Source organism: Prenolepis imparis, unplaced genomic scaffold (genome assembly GCF_030444845.1).
Source record: "Prenolepis imparis isolate NDT839.2.m4 unplaced genomic scaffold, iyPreImpa1.0 SCAF_2, whole genome shotgun sequence".
NCBI lineage: Eukaryota > Metazoa > Arthropoda > Insecta > Hymenoptera > Formicidae > Prenolepis > Prenolepis imparis.
Window position 1 is genome coordinate 13,101,632 of NW_028141160.1, and position 26,079 is coordinate 13,127,710.

Genomic DNA, 26,079 nt, shown 5'->3' on the forward strand with positions numbered 1-26,079 from the left:
CATATAATCTTTCAATAATAATGATATATTTTTGTTCATAACGAAACATAACGAAATTAAAAATATGCTATTTCCGCATAGCACACAAATCTTGTGCATTTATATTCTAAATAATATGACATTTTAATAAACAATTGACAAAGTTGATTGATAATTAATTATTATATTATCATTATTTTTATAAATATATGTGTAAATTATGAACGGTACATAAAATATAAAAAGTAAAATCAAAACCTATGTATATTCACTATATAGCAATTTTCAATTTGATACTACTTTTGTACACGTACATTTATTTCACAGACTATTTTCATATAGAAAATGCTATATAAATGGATATAGTAAAAAGTTAATTTATATCAGAAATTTTAACAAAAATTGGCATGTATGTTGTTAGAGATGCACATATTGAATGCAAATGTACCTTTTTCATTACATATGTATTTTTATTTAATAATCTTTGACTATACTTATATAAGCATTGAAGTAAAAAAATGTGGCATAAGATAGTACTGTAATAACTGATTAAAGAAAAACAAGTTGAAAAAAATGACAAAAATATGATGATATGATATATAAAGCAGAATATGACATGATAATATCGTAATTGCCAATTTAAAGAAAACTCAAATAAAAAGATGATATATATATATATATATACATATGAAAAAGGAATACCTAACATTTGAAGATAATTGATGAATTCTTTAGTTCGTATCTGAATGAAGGATATTAAGCATATTAAGAATAGCATCTGAACGCGATCGCACTCTTTCCATTTCTACTCGAAATTCTTCCAGCTGAGATTCAATTCGCTGTGCGTAAGCATGGCAACATCTGTGAATCAATATAAAACAATTTTAATAATAATTCAAATATTTTGTGTGTATATGTGAATATTAATTTTTATGAAAGCACAAAATTTTAAAACTTTTGCTAAGAAAAATTGATTATAAATTTTATAAATAATAATGCTATATATTCAAATATTGTCATATATAATTTTGGAAAACTATATATAGATTGAGGAAATTGTTAGGAAATATTTGCATATGGAAACGTACCTTCCAACAGGTTGTCCTGGATTTGAACATGATGGTTCCGGAGACGTACATGGCGTAATTTTGATTTGTGGAGAACAATTCGTTAAATAAGTTTCCTTCTTGTGCGTACAGTTTTTGTTACTATTAGATGAATTGGAATTGGAACAATCTCCACATCCTCGAAAGAGGTCCATTAAAATTCCTCGCACTCTTTTTCCAGTTAATCTTCGTCGTCTCGTCTAGAAGAAGAAAATATAGTTATAGTTATAATCGCAAATTCTTATAAAATATTGGAATAGAATTATTAGCAATTTACCTCTGGTGTTTCGCTACACTGTTTTAATGCTATTAATGGTTCTTCTTCATGTAAATTAGGAGAAAGGTGATTACATGATTCATTATATTCTCGATCTGTACTCATTGATAATGGCTCGCATGTACATGTTCCTTTCAACATATTATAACATTTATGATTCGCTTGGCAAGTTTCTCCTGGATCGTGTAGCGTGTCATGACATATTGTGTGGCATTTACATGTGGGTTCTTCTGTGGCAGGATTAACAATATTATTTTGTAAATGCTTGTTAGGTTCTAGGTTTCTTGAAAAACTTCGCCGACATTCCTTGGTGTTTAATTTTTCTTTGCTACGATTAAAATTATCTTCAAATTTCTGTTTTTCTTTATGTAAGGAACAATTCTGTTCTAACATGTCTACATTATGAATGTAACAGGAATGTAATTTCTCTTGGCCACGTCGCTTATATCTTAACCATTCTTTACGATCTTTTGACAATTCACAATCTTCACAAGAGGAAATACATGCGCTTGGACTAAGTAAAGTATCCGCATGTGCTTTATCCGTTGAACAAGATGCTTTTGCAATGTTAAAGGAAGGCGAATGTGCACATGAAAAATTAGATGCAGCTGAAGAGAAGTCAAATGTAGGGGGAGTTTTGCATTTTTTACTTGTTGAACATACTAAATTACTGCCATTAAATCTAGTATGTGGTGTCTTTTGCCAGCAGTGATGCTTCTTATCATCTTTCCCTTTAGTCGATGTCTCTATCTCATTTTCAGTTTCAGCTGTGGATTCTTGGCTAATCTGAAAAATACATTTTAGGATAAATATGGCAAGATATTAGAATATCTGTATATCTTTTAATATTATATAATTTTATTTTAATTCATAAAGTTTAATATAATAAATAAATTTAATATCTTTTAATTTAATTTTAATTCACAAAGTTTAATATAATAAATAAATTTAATATCTTTTAATTTAATTTTAATTCACAAAGTTTAATATAATAAATAAATTTAATATCTTTTAATTTTATTTTATTTTAATTCATAAAGTTACTTACTTCTTTGCCCCAAATGTTGATTGTTCCATTTATTTCAGACATTCTTACTTCTATATTACCAACTATGTATGGACCACCTTCTCGTCTTTTTTCATTATTAACAGTTTTATCTTTTCCAGGCTCTTTTGCTACAATTAGAAAACTATGATCTTTACTACTTTCATTCTCATGATATACAAAGCATTTTACATTGTCCTCTTGATCATCTGCAGTTTCCGTAATGTTTTCTGCTGTAGAAGTAGCAGTTCCTAATTGGCTTATGTTGATATTAGGTGTATTTTCCTGTGATTTTTCCATTTTCTCATTTACCGTATTGCATGAATGTTTGAATTGTGAGTCATTAAGCGTTTCATTTAATTTTAGATGCGATTCTGTAGCAGTTTGGGAAGATTTGTAAGGTAGAAAATTAGATGGTTCAAGAATATCTGTAATCTTCCTCTTCTTAGAGCTAGAAGGTCGACTACTACTATTGGCGATTTGACAACTACCATCATCATTTTGCAGCTCCATCACTGTATTCTCACTTAATCTTCTCTTCGAATTTTGTACCAAAGGACTTTCTAATTTTGTTTTCCCTTGTGTAATATTTGAAATAGTTTGTAAAATTCGAGACGAAGTAATAAATGTGCGAGATAGTGAACGTGTTGTTTTTGCTGGTGTACCATTGGTCAACATTATACTATCATCAGAATGTAATGGTTTTACTACTTCAGGTGGTTTCATAGATATTGATAAATTACAAGCGCTGTCACTCCACTCATCTATAGAGCTTAATGTCGAGGCGACACTATTACCTAATATTTTATTGTTAGATTGCTTCACATGAGTAGATTCTGCTTGAGCTTGGTGTTTTTCAGCTGCGGTATCAACAATAACATCTGTTTGAATTGATGCAACTTTCTGTTCCGGAGGTTTATTTTTTTTCTCATATTTTGTTAAAGATTCTGTTAGCTCATCTATCTTGTATTTCAATTTTAAATTCTCCATAACTTGTGCTCGAAATGTGTTGAACAACTTAGCATATTTCTCATCTTTTTGATCTAATTGATTTTTCAATGCAGCAACTTCTGAAGTATTCAAAGCTATCTTACTAAATTCTTCATTTACTTTGTCTGAATTTACTTGTTCATTATTATTTTTGGCTTCATCAGTCATTGTCTTAATGCTTTTAATATTTTCAATTTTTAAAGGGCAAGCTGTATCATTATTATCTATAGACACATCCATCAGTTCTGCATTATTGTATATCTCGGGTTGAATATGTTTTTGCTCAATATGTGCATTTTTATTTAGATCAATTTTTTGAGAATTAGAAACGCCATGCATATATTCTTCATAACTTAATGTACGCAAATCGTAAAGTACTGTTGATATTTCTTGATGACCATTTGGGATAAGAGATTGTTGCATGGCATTTCCATAATGTGCGATTTCTTCATCAGGAAAATTAAGCTTTAATTGGTTAACTTCAACTGTTCCATTCTGTTTTTGCATTTTATCCGTAATGTTTACAGGACTTCTTTCATTTTGTGGTGACTCAGATGATATATTTATTTGAATTTCATTCCGTGTAGATTGCTCATGTATTGATTCTAAACAATTTTTATTTTCTTGACCATTTAATATTATTGGCGAAACACTGTAAGTTACTTTATCTCCCTCACACGCTTCTGCAATTTCTAATTCTTTAATTGTTCTTTGGGCATAATCCTTTATTGTCTTGTTTGCTATTGTAGGTTTTGTCTTTTTTATATCACTGCTTTTATGATTAGTGTTGCTGCTTTTATGGGTTGTATCTTCTTGATTCTGCTTCATATTTTTTTCCATAGACCGTCTACTTTGTTCTTTTATATCTTTAATATAAAGTTTAACTTTGCTTTCTACATGATGATATTTTCCTAATATTGGTAGCTTCCTAGGTAACACGGAATACGTTATAGGATTTTGTGGAATGTTCACATAATTCGCCCTTAAACCATGAGAATGTCTTCTGTTATAATATGGAGTATTACTCTTGTAAACACTCAAATCTTGAAGAGAAAGGCTCTTTTCTTTGTCATGACTTTTTACTCTTCTAGTTAGGTCAAAATCATCAGATCTTCCATCGTAGTGCAGCTCAAAATAATCGTCAACTATATCATCGTCATTGTTATGTATTCGTCTAACACCTTCTTCATCATCTTCCTCATCTTCTTCATCCATCAAATGCTTCATATTATTTGGATGTTCTGAATCATCATCTTCATCCATCAAATGCTTCATATTATTTGGATGTTCTGAATCAAATTCGTTTTCAAGCTCCAAATTCTCCATATCTGTAAATAGATAATACAATAATTATTATTATATCGTGTATGTATATATGCATATACATTCGTACAATATGATTTATTAATTTATTTTTTATTTATTTATTTATATTCGTACCGATTATTTCATATATATCAATTTTATAAAGGTATGAAACACAAAAGTTTTATAATTATATATCAATGTTATAGAATAACTAGCTATTTAGCGAAGGTAACGTAATACATGCTAAGATTGATTTAACTGTCATTCTGCATATTTTCATATTAATCAAATTAATTACCATCGCTGTCGCCATATTCATCTTCGTCATCTTCATCGTTGTAAGGTTGCTGATCGGTATCTTCTTCAGATGACAAAACGTACACACTGCTCGCTGCTTGATCGTCACTAGGATAAGGACTTGGACTACAATCTTCCTCCTCCTCCTGGGACATATTCTCCTGCTGTTTCGCATTAACAACATCCGAGTCATCACGTCTCGGCGTGCTGGAGACACTGATGTACGTCGGCATCTCCTCGTCCTCCAGCATGGTCGCATCTGTTCGATTCATCAATTTCACTTCGCTCTTGGACGAATCGTTAGGTAAATCCTCTATCGCCTTCGTCTCCCCCTCGTTGTCGTCGGGCGAGTGTTCGCTGTTCTCCGACATCGTGGAAAGCTACGAAGGAATCACAATCACAGATTTTCTTAGCGATAACGCGAATAATCACAGGGGATTGGGGACACAATCACAGATGATGTTTTTATTCCCGGTTTATTTCCGATCGATTCATATGCCGGACCGGCGAATATACGTGGCGCGTGCGATGGAAGACACTCTTTCATCAGCCGCCATTACGCGAAACACCCTCTCAATATCTCGTTCATAATATTCCAATACTCTACTCCGTTACTCTATATCGCGAACGCGAGAATAGTTTCCAACGCTTTTACATTCAACAAGACAAACTCTTAATACGTGCAACAGATCTTACCACTAGATAAATTTTTTCAATACAAAGTCATAATCCTCGCAAAATTAATGACCTGCAGGGCTGTACGTAGACGCGAAAACAGAATGATCACATTTTACTTCACTTGAGAATTTGTTTGAAAACTGTCATTTTAAAGATAATCGAAAGTTTAATCACGTTGAAGCATCGTTCGAACAAATTTACAATCTAATTCTAGAAGACGTACCTTTATTTTTGCTCACTACAACGAATATTTATACGCAGCAAATACACGTCGAGGTTAACATCACTGTCGCGCATGCGCATGTTGACAGATGTAGAAAATCGCATGAAAATTCTTTTGTGATTTTATTTTATTGCAACAATCGATCCTACCTTAGCATATATATACATATATATATATATATATATATATATATATACAATTGAAAATTCGTCAAATTCTGTTGTGTTTTTCTGTTCTATGTTAACGATCTCATAAGCGCGCGAAACACGCAATAAACAGCGGAAACGTCACTGTGACGTTTTGTGACGAAAGCGCCGATCATTGTTGAACCACGCCGTGAAGGTGCGCGCGGAAATCTGAAACTAACCTCGACGGTATCTTGCAATGTCTTCGAACGTCGTCGGACTACCTGTCACTATAGAGTTTGGGTAAGACTGAAAAGATTAAAAGCGTCTATACATATATTCTATCGCTGTGAAAAAACGGGACGATAAAATGACGATAAATGGCTAAATCGTCGTATGCTTGCAGGGGTGGGGCGGAATTATTGTTCGATAAAAAAAAGAGACACGAACTGGACTTACCTGGCGATGGATGTAAGTATGCTACGTTAAAAGTACGCACGATCTATCCCCTCGTTAATGGTACGAAAATTCGCAGGGACCTTGAAACGACTGCTGTTCTGGTTGCGAGATAACCTCCTGACGGAGCGGCCGGAGCTCTTTATGCAAGGTGACACAGTGTAGGTGTATATTTCCCGATTATCATATTATCACATCGCGTTAACCACGTCCGTTTAAACCTCTAATATCCGCGTTCCGTCGAGCTCGTGATTGCAACTTTATCGCAACGTAATTGTAGCGCGTAAACGTTATTTTACGAAGAATCGAGCGAACCATATCACGAACCAAAATGGCCACCTAGTCATTTTACCTAGTTTATTTTTGATAACACAGATGTCGACACTAGTATCTTTTCGACGCTCGTAATTCGTGCAAGCGCATTCAGAAGCTAGGATAGCGCTTAACCGACCAATCAGAGGCAACGAAATTCTTCGTTCTGATTGGTCAATCGAACGCTACTGTACTAGATGAGTAGATTTTCGAACGGAAGGGTTTGCATTTCATCATTAAGGTTATTTGTCTCTTGTACGAAATAATGTTGTCTCAAGTTGAGAAGATCAATTAGTCGTATTTAGCGTCAAATGTTAGACATAAATGTCAGAGTCTAGCAAGTTATTTTAAAGGTAAGAAACGTAAGTTATTAGAGGTGAGAAACGTTTTATTTTTCTTTTTACTTTGCTGATTGAAATGCTATCATATTCGTCAAAATGTTTCTGTATATTTTATCTCGGCTTGTGCGTGCGCGATGGCCGTCATATTTAAGAATAATATAAATAAGAGAGAGAGAAAAAAAGAAAATTTATAAGAAATATATAAAGGCAAATATCGGCAAAGCTAAGGATTAAAGTATTGGAAAAATAATATACGTAACAGTAATGAAGGTTAGTATGCGAAATACTGTGAATACGCGTGTCTCGATAGCGTCGAGTTGCGATTATATCGATACGCGATCGTATCGATCCGCCATATTGAACTTTCGCATACGTCATCATGTCTCGGGCGGTGAAAGATCGTGGAACGGGAGCGGTAGTTTGTTCGCTTTTTATTTCGTTAGCTTTCGTTCGTTTCATTAACTTTCATTCGTTTCGTTAAAGCATTAAAGTGTTGGAAAGATAGCCTATGTATAGCAGTAATGAATATTGTGTGAAATACTGTGAATACGCGCGTATGAATATATAGAGTTTTGCGATTATATAGATATGCGATCGATCAGGTTATATTGAAATTTCGCATTCGTGTTGATTGTGTTTCGCGTGATAAAAGATCCGGAACTGGAACGGGAGTTTATTCGCTTCTTATTTTGTTAACTTTCGTTCGTTTCGTTAAAGCTTTAAAGGCCAATTTTATCAAGTCCGTTATATCGATAAACCGATGGTTAAAATTAGTAGGATGGCTAATAATAGACATGAAAAAGTATTCATATGACATTCATAGATATGAATGCTTTTGGTTTTGGCCACCCTGCTAATTTTAATTATCGGTTTATCTAACTGGACTTGGTGAAATTGGCCCTAAAGTATTCGAAAGATGGTATATGTAACAGAGTAATGAAGGTTGTGTGAAATATCGTGCATACGCGTATATCGATAGCAGCATCGAGTTGCGATTATATCGATCGTATCGATCCGCCATGACTGAAATGTCGCATACGTCATCATGTCTCGCGCGGTAAAAGGTCGCGGAACGGGAGCGGTAGTTTGTTCGCTATTTATTTCGTTAGCTTTCGTTCGTTTCATTAACTTTCATTCGTTTCGTTGAAGCATTAAAGTATTTGAAAGGTAGTATATGTAGCAGCAATGAACATTGTGTAAATATGCGCGTCTCAGTAGTGATCGATTAACCACATTGAAATTTCGCACTCGTCATTGTGCTTTGCGCGATAAAAGATCGTGGAACAAAAACGGGAGTGTGAGTGTGTTTCGTTAACTTTCGTCCGTTTCGTTAACTTTCGTCCGTTTCGTTAACTTTCGTCCGTTTCGTTAACTTTCCGTAATTGGGAGAGAGCGTTAATGCGAAATTCGTAAGTTTTTAATACACAATACGCTAGCTGTAGGAGAATCGTAACTCGATTAAAGAAGTTTATCTTATTTGTTTTAGGAGGCCGGGTATTCTGGTTCTGGTAAACGACGCCGACTGGGAATTGCTGGTGAGTTTGTTGCATTTCTGTTTGAATATTTTCACAGATATTCTAAAAATGTTTGCAAAACGAAAAGAAAATATACAGTTATCGTAAATCTTTAGCGAATATATAAATATTTTTGCGAAAGTCTCGTGTGCTACTTTTTCAAAAATATCGGATATGTTTTTATAATCACGCATTCTATTAGAATTTGCAATGTTTTTTCAATGAAAATATGTACAAAATTGTTTTGATATAAAAATCGAAAAACATTTTTAATTATTATTATTATTTAATATATAATAAATTATTATTTATTTATTTATTTAATTTATAATATATTACTTATATGTATTAATTAATTAATTTTTTTACATTTTTTTACAAACGAAATAGAAAAGTTATTAGAACATTTAATGTAGGGAATCATCAAATTTTATATTGCATACATATATATAAAATTATAAATAATTATAAAATAATTTCTTATTATTATGAGGGGGATAAAATAAACCAAAAAGTATTTACTTGTTAGATTTTTTGATAATTTGTTGTAGAAAAAATTTTTAAATTTATATTTTTTAACATTTATATTCTTTATTGTAAAATTAAAGACATGATGTATTTGTAACTTTATTATTATTATTATTAATTTTTATGTAAAATTTCCAAGACGAGTTTTTGGTGTACTTCAAAACTATATTATAATTATTATAACTTCTCATTCTTTTGAAGAAGATTTTTAATACAAATTTTAAATACAAATTTAAATGCCTATTGAGAATAACAAATTTAAAGAAAAGTATTTGAATAGATTACTTGATATCTATGAGATTCTTAATCATCATACTGGTACAAAAAATTAATGCACCATGTTCAGAACGAATTTTTAAAAGACAATATTTATATTTTCACAATCAGATTTTTAAAATATATTTAAATATATTTAAAATATTTAATATATTTAAAAAATCTGATTGTGAGAATATAAATATTGTCTTTTAAAAATTCGTTTTGAACGTGGTGCATTAATTTTTCGTACCAGTATGATGATTAAGAATCTCATAGCTATCGAGTAATCTATTCAAATACTTTTCTCATTTAAATCTGTTATTCTCAATAGGCATTTAAATCTGTATTTAAAATTTGTATTAAAAATTTTCTTCAAAAGAATGAGAAGTTATAATAATTCTAATATAGTTTTGAAGTACATAAAAATTCGTCTTGAAAATTTTTAAATATATTTAAAAAATCTGATTGTGAGAATATAAATATTGTCTTAAAAATTCGTTCTGAACATGGTGCATTAATTTTTCGTACCAGTATGATGATTAAGAATCTCATAGCTATCAAGTAATCTATTCAAATACTTTTCTCATTTAAATCTGTTATTCTCAAGGCATATTCATTGGCATTTAAATCTGTATTTAAAATTTGTATTAAAAATTTTCTTCAAAAGAATGAAAAGTTATAATAATTCTAATATAGTTTTGAGTAGTACACAAAAACTCGTCTTGAAAATTTTACATAACAATTAATAATAATAATAATAAAGTTACAAATACATCATGTATTTAATTTTACAATAAAGAATATAAATGTTAAAGAATATAAATTTAAAAATTTGTTCTACAACAAATTATCAAAAAATCTAACAAATAAATACTTTTTGGTTTATTTTATCCCTCTCATAATAATAAGAAATTATTTTATAATTAAAATGTGTATTAATAGAAAAACTAATTACATGCTTAAAATATATTTGCTAATGTCGACATATTTCAAAAATGTTATTCATATGCGTTTATTATTTTAAAATTTATTTTGTTTATATAATTTTCTGTGTCTTATTTTTTCTTTTACGTTACGTTTAAAGAGGAGAGTAGAGTTGTAAAGTTATATGGCAGAACTACTTATCATATCTTTATATTTTTTCTCAATACTGAGTTGACATTTTAATCAATATTTTTTTGCTAGAGTAAGAGCTTTTTTGAACTTTTTTTTTTTTAATCAATTCTTTTGTCGACTTTGATTGTTGTAACTTTGATTTTGTAACTTTTGATAAAACTACCATTTTTTTAGATTGAACGATTAAATCATTTTATTGTTTATTTATTTTTGAATAAAATAAAAATCAAAAAAATGATTTCCGAGAAAAGAATACACAAATATCCAAAAATATGATTTTATATGTAGAAGAATATATTACAAAGATTTTGACATCATTTCTTGCATGTATAACATTTTTTAAGTATTTAGATATATCCAAAAATCATTTTATATAGCTAAAATTTTTAAAAAATTAAGTATCTACTTCTTTTAAATAAAAATACTTTGATATTTATTTTCAAGTGGACTCTCTCTCTCTCTCTCTCTTTCCGCTCTCTCTCTTAAAATGCATCTTATAATAAAGAGCTGCAAACACAGAAAGATATAGATTTAAAAATATAATTTAGATATTATTGAATGCTAGAATAAGACTGAAAATTGCAGAGAAGAAAAAGACACGATCGAAAGACGATGATATCGTGAAAACAAGTGCATAAATATCGTGGAGCTTTTAAAGTTGGGCTTTACGGTTAATAAAACCAAGAACTCTATTGCGGTCTGGGAGTGCCGAGAGATTGCCGAGCGGCGGTTTAAAATATTAATCTCAAAGGCGCGAAGAAGTGTGCGGTAGGGAGGCAGACGACACCCCTCGTCGCGCAATATTTCTTTCCCCGCGCCAACCTTCCCGACAGTAGGTAGGTGACGCACGGCCTGTTCCTGGCGTCTGACAAACGGGATACCCCGTGACCGGTTTTTACAAACGGCATAATCGGCCTGTCGACCGCCGCCGTAGCTTACGCGGTAGATACGCGGGGGTGTGCGGGATAACAGAGCGACTCCGGACGCTGAAAGGGCGCAAATGACCTCGGTTTGCCACACCCACGGAGAGAATTATCATTTTAAATTTGTAAATGTACACGTCGCGGCTATTAGGTGGAGAGAGACGCGGTTCTCTCGTCCTCGAGCGGGAAGATGCTGCGACGTCGGGGAGCGTCGAAACGAGGGATAAGATGATGGCTCCGGCCATTATTATGATAATACCGCCGCTTCTCCGCGAAGCGCTTCGGCTTTTGCGTTTCCGCGTCTTTTCGTTCTGGCCATCTTCTTCTCAAGACGCACATACTATAATATGTATACTATCATCTGCCTTTCCCCTTTCGCCGCTTCTTTTGTCACTCTCATCTTCTTCTCCCTGCTATATAATCGCGCTCTAGATGAATATTCTAGGCGAATTTTTTTGAACGCTAAAATTTTTTCAACTATGCACAATAGACGTATGCTTGCTATCGACAATAAAGAGATGAAAGCGCGAACTTAGGATGAAGTCTTCGTAAAGCCAAAGTCTGTCGTCTATTAATAGAGAGCACACACATATATAAGATGTCCTAGATTCATGAATTTCATTTATGATGAATTATAGATTTCTTTATAGATTTCTTATTAATGCAATTTGGATAGATTTTTTCTTAACAGGAATATCGAGTTATCAATAGTTTTTTTAATTATAAATGATTGATTTAAAGATTTTTAAAATTAAATTTCCAGGATTGCAAATAAATATAAGAGAAATTTTATAATTCTATTAATAAGTAAACTTTGACAAAAAATGTAACTGTTTTTGTAGTTTGAGAATTGATTGTAGAAATATTTGACTGGATAAATACAATAGATGTTTAAGTCATAAGTTTCTAACATTGATTGAGAGAGAAAGAGAGAATTGATTTGAAAAAATTAAATATTACACACTTTATAAATTTTTTTTCATTTTCCTTTTTAAATTAAAATATTAAAATTTGCAGATTAGTTTTCATTTTTATCATTTCTTTAATATAATTTTTATTAAGGAAAAGTCGAATATATTTTAAATCTCTCAAAGAATACAAAGAACATATGTCTGATATAATATTTTCTTAAAATTTATTCATTTTTTGTCACATAGTTTTGCACCGAGTTTTAGTCATGTTTCACGCCGCTCTCGATTGATTAGAAATATAAGAAATATAATTTTTTTTTCAGGGTGAAGGCGATTATAAATTGTGTCCGCGGGACAAAGTACTCTTCATCTCGACACTGCATGGAGGATAAAAGGTACAAATTTTCAATATGTTGAAAATCGACAAGGATAAGTGCGATCCGAATATTGTGCATTTTTACATAGTATATAAAAAATTTTATATGTATTCCAGATCATCGCACTGAAAAAATAAAAGTGTTTTTTCCATAGAATATCCATTTATAAAAGTTTCAAATAATAATTATGATATTAGATTATGAAAAGAAAACACAATTGTTCTGTCTTGCAATGATTTGACTATTAAAATATTGTTTTTTATGATTTAACTATTAAAATATTGTTTTTTTCAATATTATATTAGATTCGGTTGATTTTTTTGAAATTCGGTTTATTTTATAATAATATAATGATATTAATTTATAAATTATTATGATCTGAATGCACAATAAATGCAAAAATATGTTCTGTGCATAACAAATTGAATTTTTTAAATTGTATCAATTAGTAGTCACATATACAATTTAATTTTATTTTCGGTCACATGTGGATTGCATATTTTCTTTGTTGATTTCATGTTTTTATTTTATAAAAAAGTATAATGCAATATAAAATGAGGTATTCATTCGACTATCATGTTTATTAAAATCGCATATAATGCAATTTGATGGATATTTAATTAAAAGTAAATTCGCACGCTTAAATCTAAAAAAAAAAAGTTTTTGATAAATGGGGAAACTTCGTAGATAAATAAACAATTTTTTATATACTTTATGTTATATAAAGTATTTGAACTGTACGAAATTATTTTTATCAACAATATGTCATTTTTTCACTGAGGATTTTAGTCAGAAAAATCTAAAATAATGTACTATCATACTATCTTTTGAAACTACTTATCCTCTTCCTAATTTCCTGTTTATGCGATTTGAGCAATGCATACCTCTTATACATGTTATAGACTTGAAAAGCTTTATGTATATTATCACAATTGTGTAATAGCGCGCAAAAATGCGCAGCTTTTTTTTTTAAACGAAAAACTTGTGAATGATAAAAATTCAATAGAAAAATTTTATCGCACAAAATCTGTGAAATCATCAAATTATGTGTTATATAACGACAAATATGTTTGATAGTTCTAAAAATATTAGAAATAAGACATAATATCCTGAAGCTTTTAGCTAAAATTTTAATATAACGCGTACATCAGTCTCATTGTCAAACTATTATTTCTTTGATTTTTATTTTTACATTTATTCATATATAGAAAATTACATTTAATATCGCGCAATAATGCGCAGCTCTCTTTTTCAAATGAAAAACATGTGAATGATAGAAATTCAATAGAAAAATTTTATCGCAAAATCTGTGAAATCATTAAATTATGTGTTTTATAACGACAAATATGTTTCATAGTTCTAAAAATATTAGAAACAAGACATAATATCCTGAAGTTTTTAGCTAAAATTTTAATATAATGCGTACATCTGTCTCATTGTCAATTTATTATTTCTTTTATTTTTATTTTTACATACATTTACTGATATACAGAAAAATACATTTATTTATATCTATATCTACATATATCTACACAGAGAGAATTTTCTCTTAGAATTTACTCTGAAAATCATGATAATCATGGGACAATATGGTATGAAAAGAATTTTATGAGAATTTCTCTGATTAATATTTATCACAATAAAAATAATAATATCTATCACAATAAAATATAAAATATGTTTGATTAATTTTACTATGCAGTATGCAGTTTAGTAAAATTAATCAAACATGTTTTATATTTTATTGTGATAGATATTATTATTCTTATTGTGATAAATATTAATCAAAGAAATTCTTATAAAATTCTTTCCATACCATATTGTCCCACGATTATCATGATTTTCAGAGTAAATTCTAAGAGAAAATTCTCTCCGCGTTTAATACTGAGTTAAAAAATGTAAAATACTAATAAATTAAGAAGATATTTTTTTCTTTTACAATATTTATATGAGCAGAAAGTATCTTGCTCATTATTGCATATAATTAAAAAAGACATAATATTCTTAGAACTCAACGATAATTTTTAGAGCTATTTTAAAAGAAAAAAAATGCATACCAATAATATTAAATTTGTAACCTATATGTTACACAAAGAATATTAATATATTCCATGTGTGTGTAGCTTTATAGTGCAAATATGTTTGATAGCATAAAGTCGTGTGAACGAGCACGAACGATCACAAACGAATATCAGCGAACGAGCTTGAAAAGACATTAATTATTAATGTATATTTTATTTTTTTAAATAATTCTCTCTATAAAATTTACAAAATGTATAAAATATTTTTTTATGAAATTATAAATTAAATAACGCTTTTTCTATGGATATTTGCTGATTTAGTCGTGATTGTGTTCACGTATTTCTTCTCTTCTTTCTAAAAGTTTTTAAAGATACAACGAATTTAAATTTTTTAAATAATTCAAGTAAGTGATTTCTGATTAAAACGCACGACTGCATTTATGCAAATCGCGAAATTATAGCTACGCTTCATTAATATATCGAAATCATAGTTAGGACATAAATCTATGAAATAGATTTCACGATATCCGGGAAACCAATCGGTCGCTGGTGGCGGATCGATAAGATCCACCACCACCTGCATCTAGTATAATAATCTAGCGATACACAATGGCGCCAATTAATCACGCGCATGAGCTCCGCATAAAATCGGGAAAAAGATCTTAACGAGCGTCGATCATAAACGAGCAATATATAGCGGATCTGCCTCTCTTTCCCCGCGTGGTTCCCGATCTTTTCGCACGTGTGTGCGTTTACACGTATCCGCTTGCATGCGCAAGTATGCGAAACGCATCCTCCTATCAACGAGAGCCTGAGTGTGTCGCAATCGCTAATGGCCTGGTGGGGTTGGATGGTCCAGTGATTAATTGTGTCACCCATGATTACATTACGGACGCGCGCTGCGGATCCACTATATTATATACGGCCGTACGTGCATGTAGCGGGCGGATTGCATGCTTGCACGAGGAAACGCGCGCGTACGTGTCTGTAACAAGTCGCCCAGGCCGCGGGAAACGTGCGTCCCAGCGGAAACGTCCGGCCTGCTAATCTGCAATCGCAAGGTGTACCCCGATGACGCATGCGAAGAAACGCTTCGCTAATGCTCGCTGTTGTGCGATATCACGAGCTTTCCGTTTCCGTGTGCGTATTTATGTACTAGTGACGCCGTCGGTCGTCTCGTTGATATTCGTAACCGTCTGACAGCGCTCTCGCACGCACGTATGTACTTCACAGTCCATAATCTATACATATGGCGTGTCTATACTGTACCGGGGTGGTTCGTGAGTAGCATATTGAAACGGAGAGAAATTCCTTATTTAAATGTCAAATGAAAATCTTATGAAAGAATATTTTTCGCGTACATTGTACGTAATGGAAAATAAAGATCTCTCTATGTGAATTAAGAGGTGCACATTCATCATTTTCATTCAATTTTCATTTAATTTTGAAATTATCTCTAACAATATTTTTAATCTTAAGCTACAAATTGAAAAAAGCAAAAAAAATTATGTATAGAACTATTTTTATTGAGATATTATTTTTATAAGAATAATTGCCTCATATATACGAGATTTATTTTTATACGGTAATCGCGTATCATTTTTAAATATGATTTTTAAGACTAGACAATAATTATCTTTATGTTTTGAACTCTGTGAAAGTTATACGTGCGTGAGAGAAATAATGGGGGATTTCTTATTCTTAGCGAAACTGTCATTTCTTCTCTGATGTGGTGGGTTATTTTAATTCCATTTCCTAAAATCATCCGAAAGAATTATATATTTACCATCCCCTTATTTTATACCGGTCTTTAAATGTTCAACGTTTTTGGTCTCACAATCAGTCGAGGCTCGACGAAAGTTGGACACGTGCACAGACTTACCGGGGAATTAGATTCGAAGGTGAAGACCTGGGATTCTCGCGCGAAGATGAAATCGGCTCGGTATCACCGCAGTATTAAAGTTTCGCTACGTCTCTAACAGTTGTTCCACTTTTAAACGTAGGTATAATTTCTGTTATCTCCAACTGGCGTGGTGTGCACCGCGCGATGCCGCGAAATATAAAATAATAAAAGGGCACGACGAACGGGAGCGGGACGACGGGAACTTTGGCCATTACGTCGAAACAGTTTGGCGCTAACGCGTCTTCAACTTTTAACGGCCCGGTCTCATATTTTATATCCCTTTTGCTATTTCTTGTGCAATTTAGACGGCTGAATTTCGCAATTTTATACATTGAAATCTCGATGAAATTACTTTGAAATATTAGGAAATATCGCATATTTGAAATAAAATCTAGAGCACCGAGAGTATCCTTTCTTTTTTCCTCCGGCATTAGTAATTATGTAGTATTTAGTTGCATAATTACATTTAACTTGCGATCCCCTTTCGCGGGTAATATTTGTTTTAGTTTACCGCCACCCAGCCATTTAGCTACTAATCCTCTTAGTTGCTTCCTATCTGGACCGCCGCGCCGGTACGCGGCTTTTGTATTTTGATTTCTGCATATACACCACAATTAAGTTGTTGTTAAACGTACTAAAATGTACTTTTTATTTATCAAAAACTGCAAAATATAATGAATATATATTTGAAGGAAAATGGAATCCAATAATCGCATCTCTCTTCTTTTTTTTTTTGAAAGAGTATTTTTAATATTATATTAGGTATTATACACAATATTAGAAATATTCTTTCAAAAACAGAAAGAAGAGAGATGCTATTATTGTGCTGTGATAAGGACTTTATCTTTAGTCTTCTTTATCTTTATCTTTTTAACATAAAGACTTCTCTAAACAGTTCGTGCATCGTTTTTTTTTATGCTGGTAGCCTTGATAGTTTTGCGATGACAGAAACAGCTGCATAAAAATTACAAGCTCGCTATCCAATGATACGTAGTGCCTTTCTTTCGATCTCATGTCAAACGAGGAAAAGACACATACAGCAGTAAGATTGCCATAAAAGATTGGGGGGATTCGTTGATAAAGACTAATCTCATACGGATAACACCTGCTGGTTCACGCTTGGCTACGAGCCCAAAATCATTTCGATAGTATCGAGATCTATTTCTATTCCCGATTTGGTTCTCTACTTTCGCGGTTTTTCGTTCGATATTTATCTATTTATACTATCTACCGCTCGCCAATATTCTTGTGGCTTTTCGTCCTTTTTTCGTAAAAATGTCTCCGGGACGCGGACCATCAGAATAAAGCGAATAGTTTTATGAGCCGTAGCGAGTAGACGCTATCGCGTTACTTTTCTTGAAGCGGGACGCCCGCATTGTTCCTCGTTCTGCGATTTCTGTTGCTGATCATCACAGACTTACCCTGACTGACTGTGTTAAGAACTTGAACGATGGCTCTTTTTAAGACACCATATCTTTTTTTTACTCTCAACTCGAGGAAAACGTAAAAAAAACCTTTTATTGCAAAGAAACATTTACAAATGCTTTCTCCGACCTTAATGAGCTTTGCACATGTTGTAGAGTAGCTTAATATAAAAGATACGTACTTTTTTTAATTTGCACGAATGCATATTTGAAAATAGGATTAAAATTATGCAAGTTGAAAGAATTTTGTGAATATTTTTAACAGAAAGATTCTAATTAAAAGAATTTGCACGACATTTTTAATTTCATAAAATTATTGTTCGAAATTTATTCTTATATATTTATTACCTAGGAGATTATTATTCAATAATTTATTTTTTATATAATTTAACATTTGTACTACACACTAGCGGATCCTGACATCGATAATGGGGGGGGGGGGGTTGCAAAATTATTTTATTTAATATTTTTGGTTTCATGATTAGCTTTTATTCCAGGATCAACGACGTCGATAGCTCTTTAATGTTTGTTTTTCTTTATTTATATTTTTTAAACAAATTCAGCAAAACTGTTTCTTTTAATTTGCAAGGGGGGGGTTAACTCCCCCCTCCCCTAGGATCCGCCAGTGTATATATATATAAAGAATTTCTCGCCTAATTATTTTCATGCAACGAAATTATCTCATCATTTCGTCCTATGTCTGACTTAATCTAAACTTAACTCCTTGAATGCGTAATGAGTATAATTTACAATGTATCTTATACATACATATTGTATATATTATATAGATATAAAGAATTTCGCCTAATTATTTTCGTGCAACGAAATTATCTCATCATTTCGTCCTATGTCTGACTTAATCTAAACTTAACTCCTTGAATGCGTAATGAGTATAATTTACAATGTATCTTATACATACATATTGTATATATTATATAGATATAAAGAATTTCTCCTAATTATTTTCGTGCAACGAAATTATCTCATTATTCGTCCTATATCTGTATAAGATACACTAAATTATACTCATTACGCATTCAAGGAGTTAAGTTTAGATTAAGTCAGACATAGGACGAAATGATGAGATAATTTCGTTGCACGAAAATAATTAGGCGAAATTCTTTATATTTATATAATATATACAATATGTATGTATAAGATACACTGGAAATTATACTCATTACGCATTCAAGGAGTTAAGTTTAGATTAAGTCAGACATAGGATGAAATAATGAGATAATTTTATGCACGAAAATAATTAGACGAAATTCTTTATATCCATATAATATATTATGTATGTATAAGATACACTGGAAATTATACTCATTACGCATTCAAGGAGTTAAGTTTAGATTAAGTCAGACATAGGACGAAATGATGAGATAATTTTGTTGTACGAAAATAATTAGGCGAAATTCTTTGTATCTATATAATATATATTATATAGATATAATATATATTAATATATATTATATAGAGATATAAAGAATTTCACCTAATTATTTTCGTGCAATGAAATTATCTCATCATTTCGTCCTATGTCTGACTTAATCTATACTTAACTCCTTGAATGCGTAATGAGTATAATTTACAGTGTATCTTATACTTATATATATACACTAGCGGATCCTGACGTCGATAGCTCTTTAATGTTTGTTTTTCTTTATTTATATTTTTTAAACAAATTTAGCAAAACTGTTTCTTTTAATTTGCAAGGGGGGGAGTTCATCCCCCCCCCCCAAGATCCGCCAGTGGTACTACATATTATCGACGAATATTGACATTAGTCATTTTATATTTCGATATGTCTTTTAATTATTTGGATGAAATAAAAGTAATTTTACGAAGCATAAAATTTTACGATTATATAAATTAATCAATGGAAAGCCGTGCAAATTCAATTTGCATGAAAATACTTTTTTTATCTTTCGTTTAGCATACTTTTCGTGTTGCAAATAGATAAGATCAAAGAGACTTTTCAACAATAATATGAAAAATAATATGCGATATAGTATCGTTTTCTGGATGATATTTCATAAAGGGCGTGGTTACGAGTACAATATCTCGTGGAATCATTTGATCGGTAGGTTTACGGGAGTCAGTTGATCGTAAAAAGGGATCTTGACACATAGCTCGTAAAACCGACTTAATTCGTCCTATAAAAGGAAACGCCTTCGTTGAGGCTAGCGACTAACGCCTCTCGTTTTTCCTTCCGCTCACATACGCTTTATACGTCTCGATCATTAGACCTGCATTTTCTATTAAATTCCATTCACACTTCGCTTAATTAAAATAGTTCTATTCAAATACAGCTTTATTTCGTTAACTTAAAGAAAATTTACTTTTTCCATTGTTATTAAATACGTAAATCGGTAATTTCACTTTATTTAAATATACTTTCTTATGTGGCTTTTAAATGCAAAAATATTTAAGTACAGAAATATTTGCCACACGAATATATTCGTAAGTTAAACTATTAAACGTACTACTACTGTATTTTCGATAATCGGAATATTACATAGGAATAGCACAATATATATATATAGGAATGGCATTCCGTGCAAATACATTAAAGATGCGTGATACGAATTGAATCGAATCAACTCTTTCATTGTCAGTACATCAGCTATCTACTAATATTGCTCTTCATTTTGCACAAATACGTACACGTATAATTTCACATAGTGCAGGGCCCGAAACATCGCGAAATAAAGAGTCGAAGGCGCACCTGTGTGCTCCAAAAAGTAAACGGTGGAAAGGAAAGATAGGATAATAGAAGAAAGAGGAGAATGGGAAGGAAGAGGGAGGAGAGGGAGGCACAGAAAAGAAAGAAGGAATTTTCTTTCCCTAATATCTTTCCATCTCCCGTCGAATGCACAACTCTGGCAAATTGGAAGAAGTGTGCCCCCTACCTCTCGCGGGCTCGACAGCCTGGGGTGTATGTTAAGGGCAAGCGAAGGGAAGGGCTAGTTGGCGGCGGATTGCACAATGCACAAGATTTCGTCCGGTCCATCGGGAGTCCCGTCGCGTTCCCATGGGCGGCTATTAGGGTGCGGGGTCTTCGTGGAAGGATTTCCTCCGCAGGATGGCAGGACAGCCATCCTGCAGCAGGACGAGGAGGAGCAAGGATGGCAGATAATTTGTCCAGCGTTCCCTCTTTCACCCTTTCTCCTCTTTCTACCGTCCCTTCGTCGACGTTTCGTCGATACTCAGGAAAAGCATGGGGACAAGTCTGCGCCGCTGACCCGAATCTCAACTAGATGTCTATGTCTATGTTAGTTATAGCCACTCGTAATGAATCCCGGTAATATGCGACAAAGCTTGCGGTAAATACGTACTAATATGGTCGCGGATATCTAAAAAATAATGCTTGCATTTTAAATAATCTTTCTCATATAAAAATATATTTTATAAATAAAAAAAACAGAAGAAAGAGTAATGAAACATATATTACATAAATTATATACATATTATATATTGAAGGTTTTTTAAACTTGAATATATACTATATTATTAAACATATACTATATTTCAGATTTTTTAAATAATTAACAAAGTAAAATTTCTCTCTCTATATAAATTTTGATGGTTATTGACTAAAACATGCACGACCATTAGTACGCTTACCTTACCGCACGCGCGTTTTAGTATGCTCTGTGAGCGATCATGAACAATTGCCAAAGCGGGTGCATGCGAAATCCAGGGTGCATTTAGGCTATCAATTTTCTGCGCTACTCGATATTTCCAGTATCACACAATTCTCTCATGCGGCACGAAGTGCTGCGAGAATCTTGCCAGTTTTGCATCAGCGCAATACCAAAACCATATATATAGAGTATACTGAATAATACATATGGCTGACGCCGCATACAATGTGAAACGCGCGAATATTGAACAACTTTATATATTTACACCTCAAAAATATATTAAAAATGAAAAATTGATTCAAAGATAAAAATCAAGCAATTTACGATATACATTTTGCTTAATAATTCCATGTGTTAAGAATCAACGCGATGTTGGTGTCTTAAAAATATAATAATAATAGGATGAATTTTCACATACATAACTTTTCATACACAAGCTAGATAATGTGTCTGCAGCTGGCTATGGACTAAATTCGGTTATATCGTTCTTACAGTTTTATTCGTAATTTCATTTAACGTATTTACCGCACGATAAATTCCGAAGTTTATTGCCTTCTCTCGAAAACAACGTACAATATACTTGTACTGTAAAGAGATGTTGTACTTTCGAGCTGAATAATGTAGCTCTGAAAGTAATTAAGAGAAAAAAGAATATTTTTATTTATGATAAAATCTTACTCTCTTCGTATTACGTTCTTCTGTATTGCATTCTTATATATACTACATCTTCGCGCAATTTTTATTTCTTTATATTATGTAATAATATGTCTTATTTTTCATGTTCATTCAATAAAGTTTTATTAAAAATAGGAGGAATATATTAAAAGGTATAATAAAAAGAAAATCGATGAAAAATTTCTATTAAACGCATTTCTTTTACGTGCATTATAAGCATTTGATTTTTTGATTGCTGCTTATTGTGGAATTATATTAAGTATGTTGTTTATTATGATTTATGTGAGCCATTACTAAATAATATATATAATAATAAGCTTTAAAAATTTAATTTCACATGACTCACGTAAATAGCAGTAGGTACACATTGTTTAGCAATTCTAAGATTTAAATTTAAAAAATCTTAAATTTCACACATATATATATATATATGTATATTTTTTTTTTACATAACTTTATTGTATAAACATGAAAAAGTTATCATAATAATACAAATTAAATCTAATGGTCGAGTAAGATTCGATTATAAACTATAATAAAAACAAATTTCCTATGCATACGAAAATATGAATATTTTATTCAACGGTTGCACCCTGTTTGGCCGGAAAATTCCTCGGCTCGTTATACCGGAGGAGAATAATTCCATAAGGACAAACGAGAACTTTAAGCGATGGGCCCGGCTGGTACGGGGCGGAAAAAAGAAAATTGTGTGTCAGACACTATCAGGGCGACTTCTTACTTCGGTAATTCCTCGGTAGTGCCTGGTTTCATATAACTACGACTTTCGGTACGGTGAATTTCGGTGTGCGAGGTTGCTGCGGCCGTGCCAGAGAGGGTGGTAAATGGTACTAAAGAGAGAACGCAATTTGTATGTACAGTAAGCCGCTGTAATTGCCAGACCACCTATCTACCATCGTAAATGCGTATCGAGTGCCCCGACTCTCCTCTCCCCCCCTCTCCCGTTACCGCCAATTTACATATTATAATTTATAGATGAGAGATACTGCGCCACAGGAGAGAAGCGGCTGCTTCTCCCACGAAGTTGGAACTTTAACGTGCTTCGCGGTGATAATTCTTTCCGGTCTCAATGCTATTTCAGTCTGTCGTGCAGCGATATTAAACTTTACATGGCGTATTACGGGAATTTTATCTCTAATAATGTTTAAAGAGAGAAATATTGCATAAATTCTCATTTTGTTACTTCAAAAAGTAGTCTATTATTTTATTTTGTAGTGTGTTACTTTGCATAAAAGAGAACAATTTTCAAAAATAAGAAAACGATTTTGTGCAATTATGCTGAATCTTTTTTTTCACAAAAAATATTATGAGATAATTTTAATCCATTCTTATACACAATACTTTTCCAGAAATACAAGTAATTAGACAGAATTTTTCTACCTAATTCATGAAAGATATTTATTCATGACGACCGATTCGCTTATTTCTCTGTTTTTTTTTTTTGCGGAACAGTCTATAAAGATTAAAGGGTGAGAATAAAGTTGCATTGTAACAATATTTTTACATTGTTTTTTTCGAAGAATTTCAGTATCATCATTTCGTGTTATAACTTGAGGGATATTTTTTGTTTTGGTACGTGGTTTTTATGCGTTTGTTGTACTTGTCGCCAGAAAATTTTATTCTAAGAACATCAGTCCGTGAAAAGCGCAGTAAAAGTGAGAAGTGGTAGTTTATTTTATACTGACATGCTTTTACGTGACGCGACAAAAGCTCGTTGATTATGACAGTGTTTTGGATGTACAAGAGGGTGCACTCCGTGATAAAATCTGAAATGTTTAAGAGATGACGAAGCGGATGAAGATGTACGAGCCCAGAAAATTACCACATAGAGAGAGATAGAGATAGAGAGGGGGGGGGGAGAGTAAGATGGAGAGAGGAAAAAGATAGCTTTTACGGAAACTAAGACGTACTTAACCCCGGGGTTAAAAGGTGGAGAGTCATCGCGTGATTGTGGAACGTTATCCTACACCACATAATCCGGCCAGCAAGGAAACGTTTCTGCTAAAGATTTGCGCTTCTTTTCCGATTGTAGGGACAGGGGATTGTAGGAACCTATAGAAGGATCAAAACCTTGATGATTTCGTATATGATTTTTTTTCATTAAAAAATAAACACAATTCTTAAACTATTTAAACGCGCTGCAAAGAAGCAATTTCTTATTAGGTTTAGTACTTTTGATTTAACGGTTGATATCGCGCGCGCTTTTCTGACAAATTAGTGATAAGTTTTATGAGTAAAAAATTATTATTATAAGAAGAGAGAAAGAGAGATATAATAGAAACATTAGAAAATAGTACATTATTAACGGCGTGATGAATGTTATTTACGATGGCAGGCGAAATTGTCAACTGTTGGCACACGCTAGAGTTTAACTGCATCCGCTTGATCATAGATTTTTATTGCTTTTTAAATTTATTTTTCGATAGTTATTCGACGAGCTATGATGTTTTGCTATTTCGCGAAGAATACGACGCAATACGGCCATTTACGAATGAAATTGCCTCGAGAGCGAAGACTCATCTTTGAGAGGAACTAAGAAATGGTTCGCGCGCCAATATGTCTTTAAAATTGAGGCAATGCTACATCGATATAATAAACACTTGTGCAAGTACTTCTTCAGTAGCTTGTCTAAATATAAATTTGTTACACAATGCAGTATTAATCTTCTTTTAATTTCTTCTATGATTACGAATCATATTATACGTGTAATATCTCTTTTCTTTTCTTTGCCTCTGAATAAAATGTCATGTTGTCAATTTCCAAAATATTAGTGCAGCTACTGGCTTTGTTCGTTTAACAGATTTATATTGAATTTTCATCGAAATTAAAGAAAATAAAAACGCGACTACAGAGTGCATTTATGGATCGTGTCAAAGGATTCGGCGGTATAGAGCGTATAATGCGAAGATCAGAGAGTGTGGAATTGTATAAAGCGCTTATCATACCTATTCAATCGCGCTTACATAGCACCTATATACTACGTCTCAAGAATACTAAGAAATAAGAACTCCGCGTGTAAACGTGATTGAATGTGCATGCGCATACGTGTGAAAGAATACTCGCTAAAAAAGGCGTTTTATCCAGCTCTGAGAGAAATCGATCATTCCGAAAGCGACCATAATACGATTGAGAAATTGCAAAGAATTCCTTTACTAAAAGCTGCGATATCGACGAAATAAAACGTGAATTATAATAATAATAATAACCGTTTTATCACGTTTCACATCACGCATTTTTAAATCAAGTGGTTCTTGCGGCTTGTGCGCCAAATTGCCATTTATACACAGTTGGAAAATTTGTGTTTTCTTGTTAAAAACGGTCCCCGTTAAAATTTTTGTGTTAAATATTTAACACATTCATGTGTTAATTTAACATATTGCTGTTATGTTAATTGGACTCAAATGTTAAATTATTAAAACAACTAAAAAAAAGTGTAAAAATAACACAATGTATATCTATTTTTAATTTTACACAATAAATATGTTCCGTATTATTAGTGACAAGATTTATCTGTTAAAATTTACAGAAAAAAAATGTTAATTTTACTTTATAATATAAGTGGGGATGATAAAATGTAAAATTAACAATTTTTTTAGTTAATTTTTACATTAAAACTATGTTAATTTT

The 26,079-nt window shown here is 32.0% G+C and overlaps 2 protein-coding genes across 7 annotated transcripts in view; one reads left to right on the top strand and one right to left on the bottom strand.

The window, feature by feature from the left end:
• Positions 1 to 4: 4 nt before the first annotated feature.
• LOC145946856 (uncharacterized) lies at positions 5 to 6,820 on the bottom strand. Of its 4 annotated transcripts, XM_083056616.1 has the most exons (7): positions 6,488 to 6,562; positions 6,271 to 6,337; positions 5,004 to 5,382; positions 2,411 to 4,725; positions 1,363 to 2,148; positions 1,068 to 1,285; positions 5 to 840 (listed from the first exon to the last, which is right to left on the bottom strand). In XM_083056616.1, the coding sequence occupies exons 3-7, from the start codon at positions 5,371 to 5,373 to the stop codon at positions 711 to 713; spliced, it is 3,819 nt and encodes a 1,272-aa protein (XP_082912742.1). In that variant the 5' UTR covers positions 5,374 to 5,382; positions 6,271 to 6,337; positions 6,488 to 6,562; the 3' UTR covers positions 5 to 710. The 4 variants fall into 4 exon arrangements, with proteins under 4 accessions (XP_082912742.1, XP_082912734.1, XP_082912736.1 ...); XM_083056608.1 differs by lacking the exon at positions 6,271 to 6,337 and having other exon boundaries at positions 6,488 to 6,820; XM_083056610.1 differs by lacking the exons at positions 6,271 to 6,337; positions 6,488 to 6,562 and adding an exon at positions 5,904 to 6,109.
• Urm1 (Ubiquitin-related modifier 1) overlaps positions 6,192 to 26,079 on the top strand; it is a 123,644-nt gene continuing 103,756 nt past the window's right edge. Inside the window, exons 1-6 of one of the 3 annotated variants that reach the window (XM_083056660.1) lie at positions 6,192 to 6,331; positions 6,435 to 6,499; positions 6,564 to 6,645; positions 8,624 to 8,672; positions 12,711 to 12,782; positions 12,881 to 12,925. In XM_083056660.1, the coding sequence (XP_082912786.1) occupies positions 6,288 to 6,331; positions 6,435 to 6,499; positions 6,564 to 6,645; positions 8,624 to 8,672; positions 12,711 to 12,779 (309 nt within the window). In that variant the 5' untranslated portion in view covers positions 6,192 to 6,287 and the 3' untranslated portion in view covers positions 12,780 to 12,782; positions 12,881 to 12,925. The other 2 variants (XR_014427092.1, XM_083056655.1) reach the window with 2 other exon arrangements.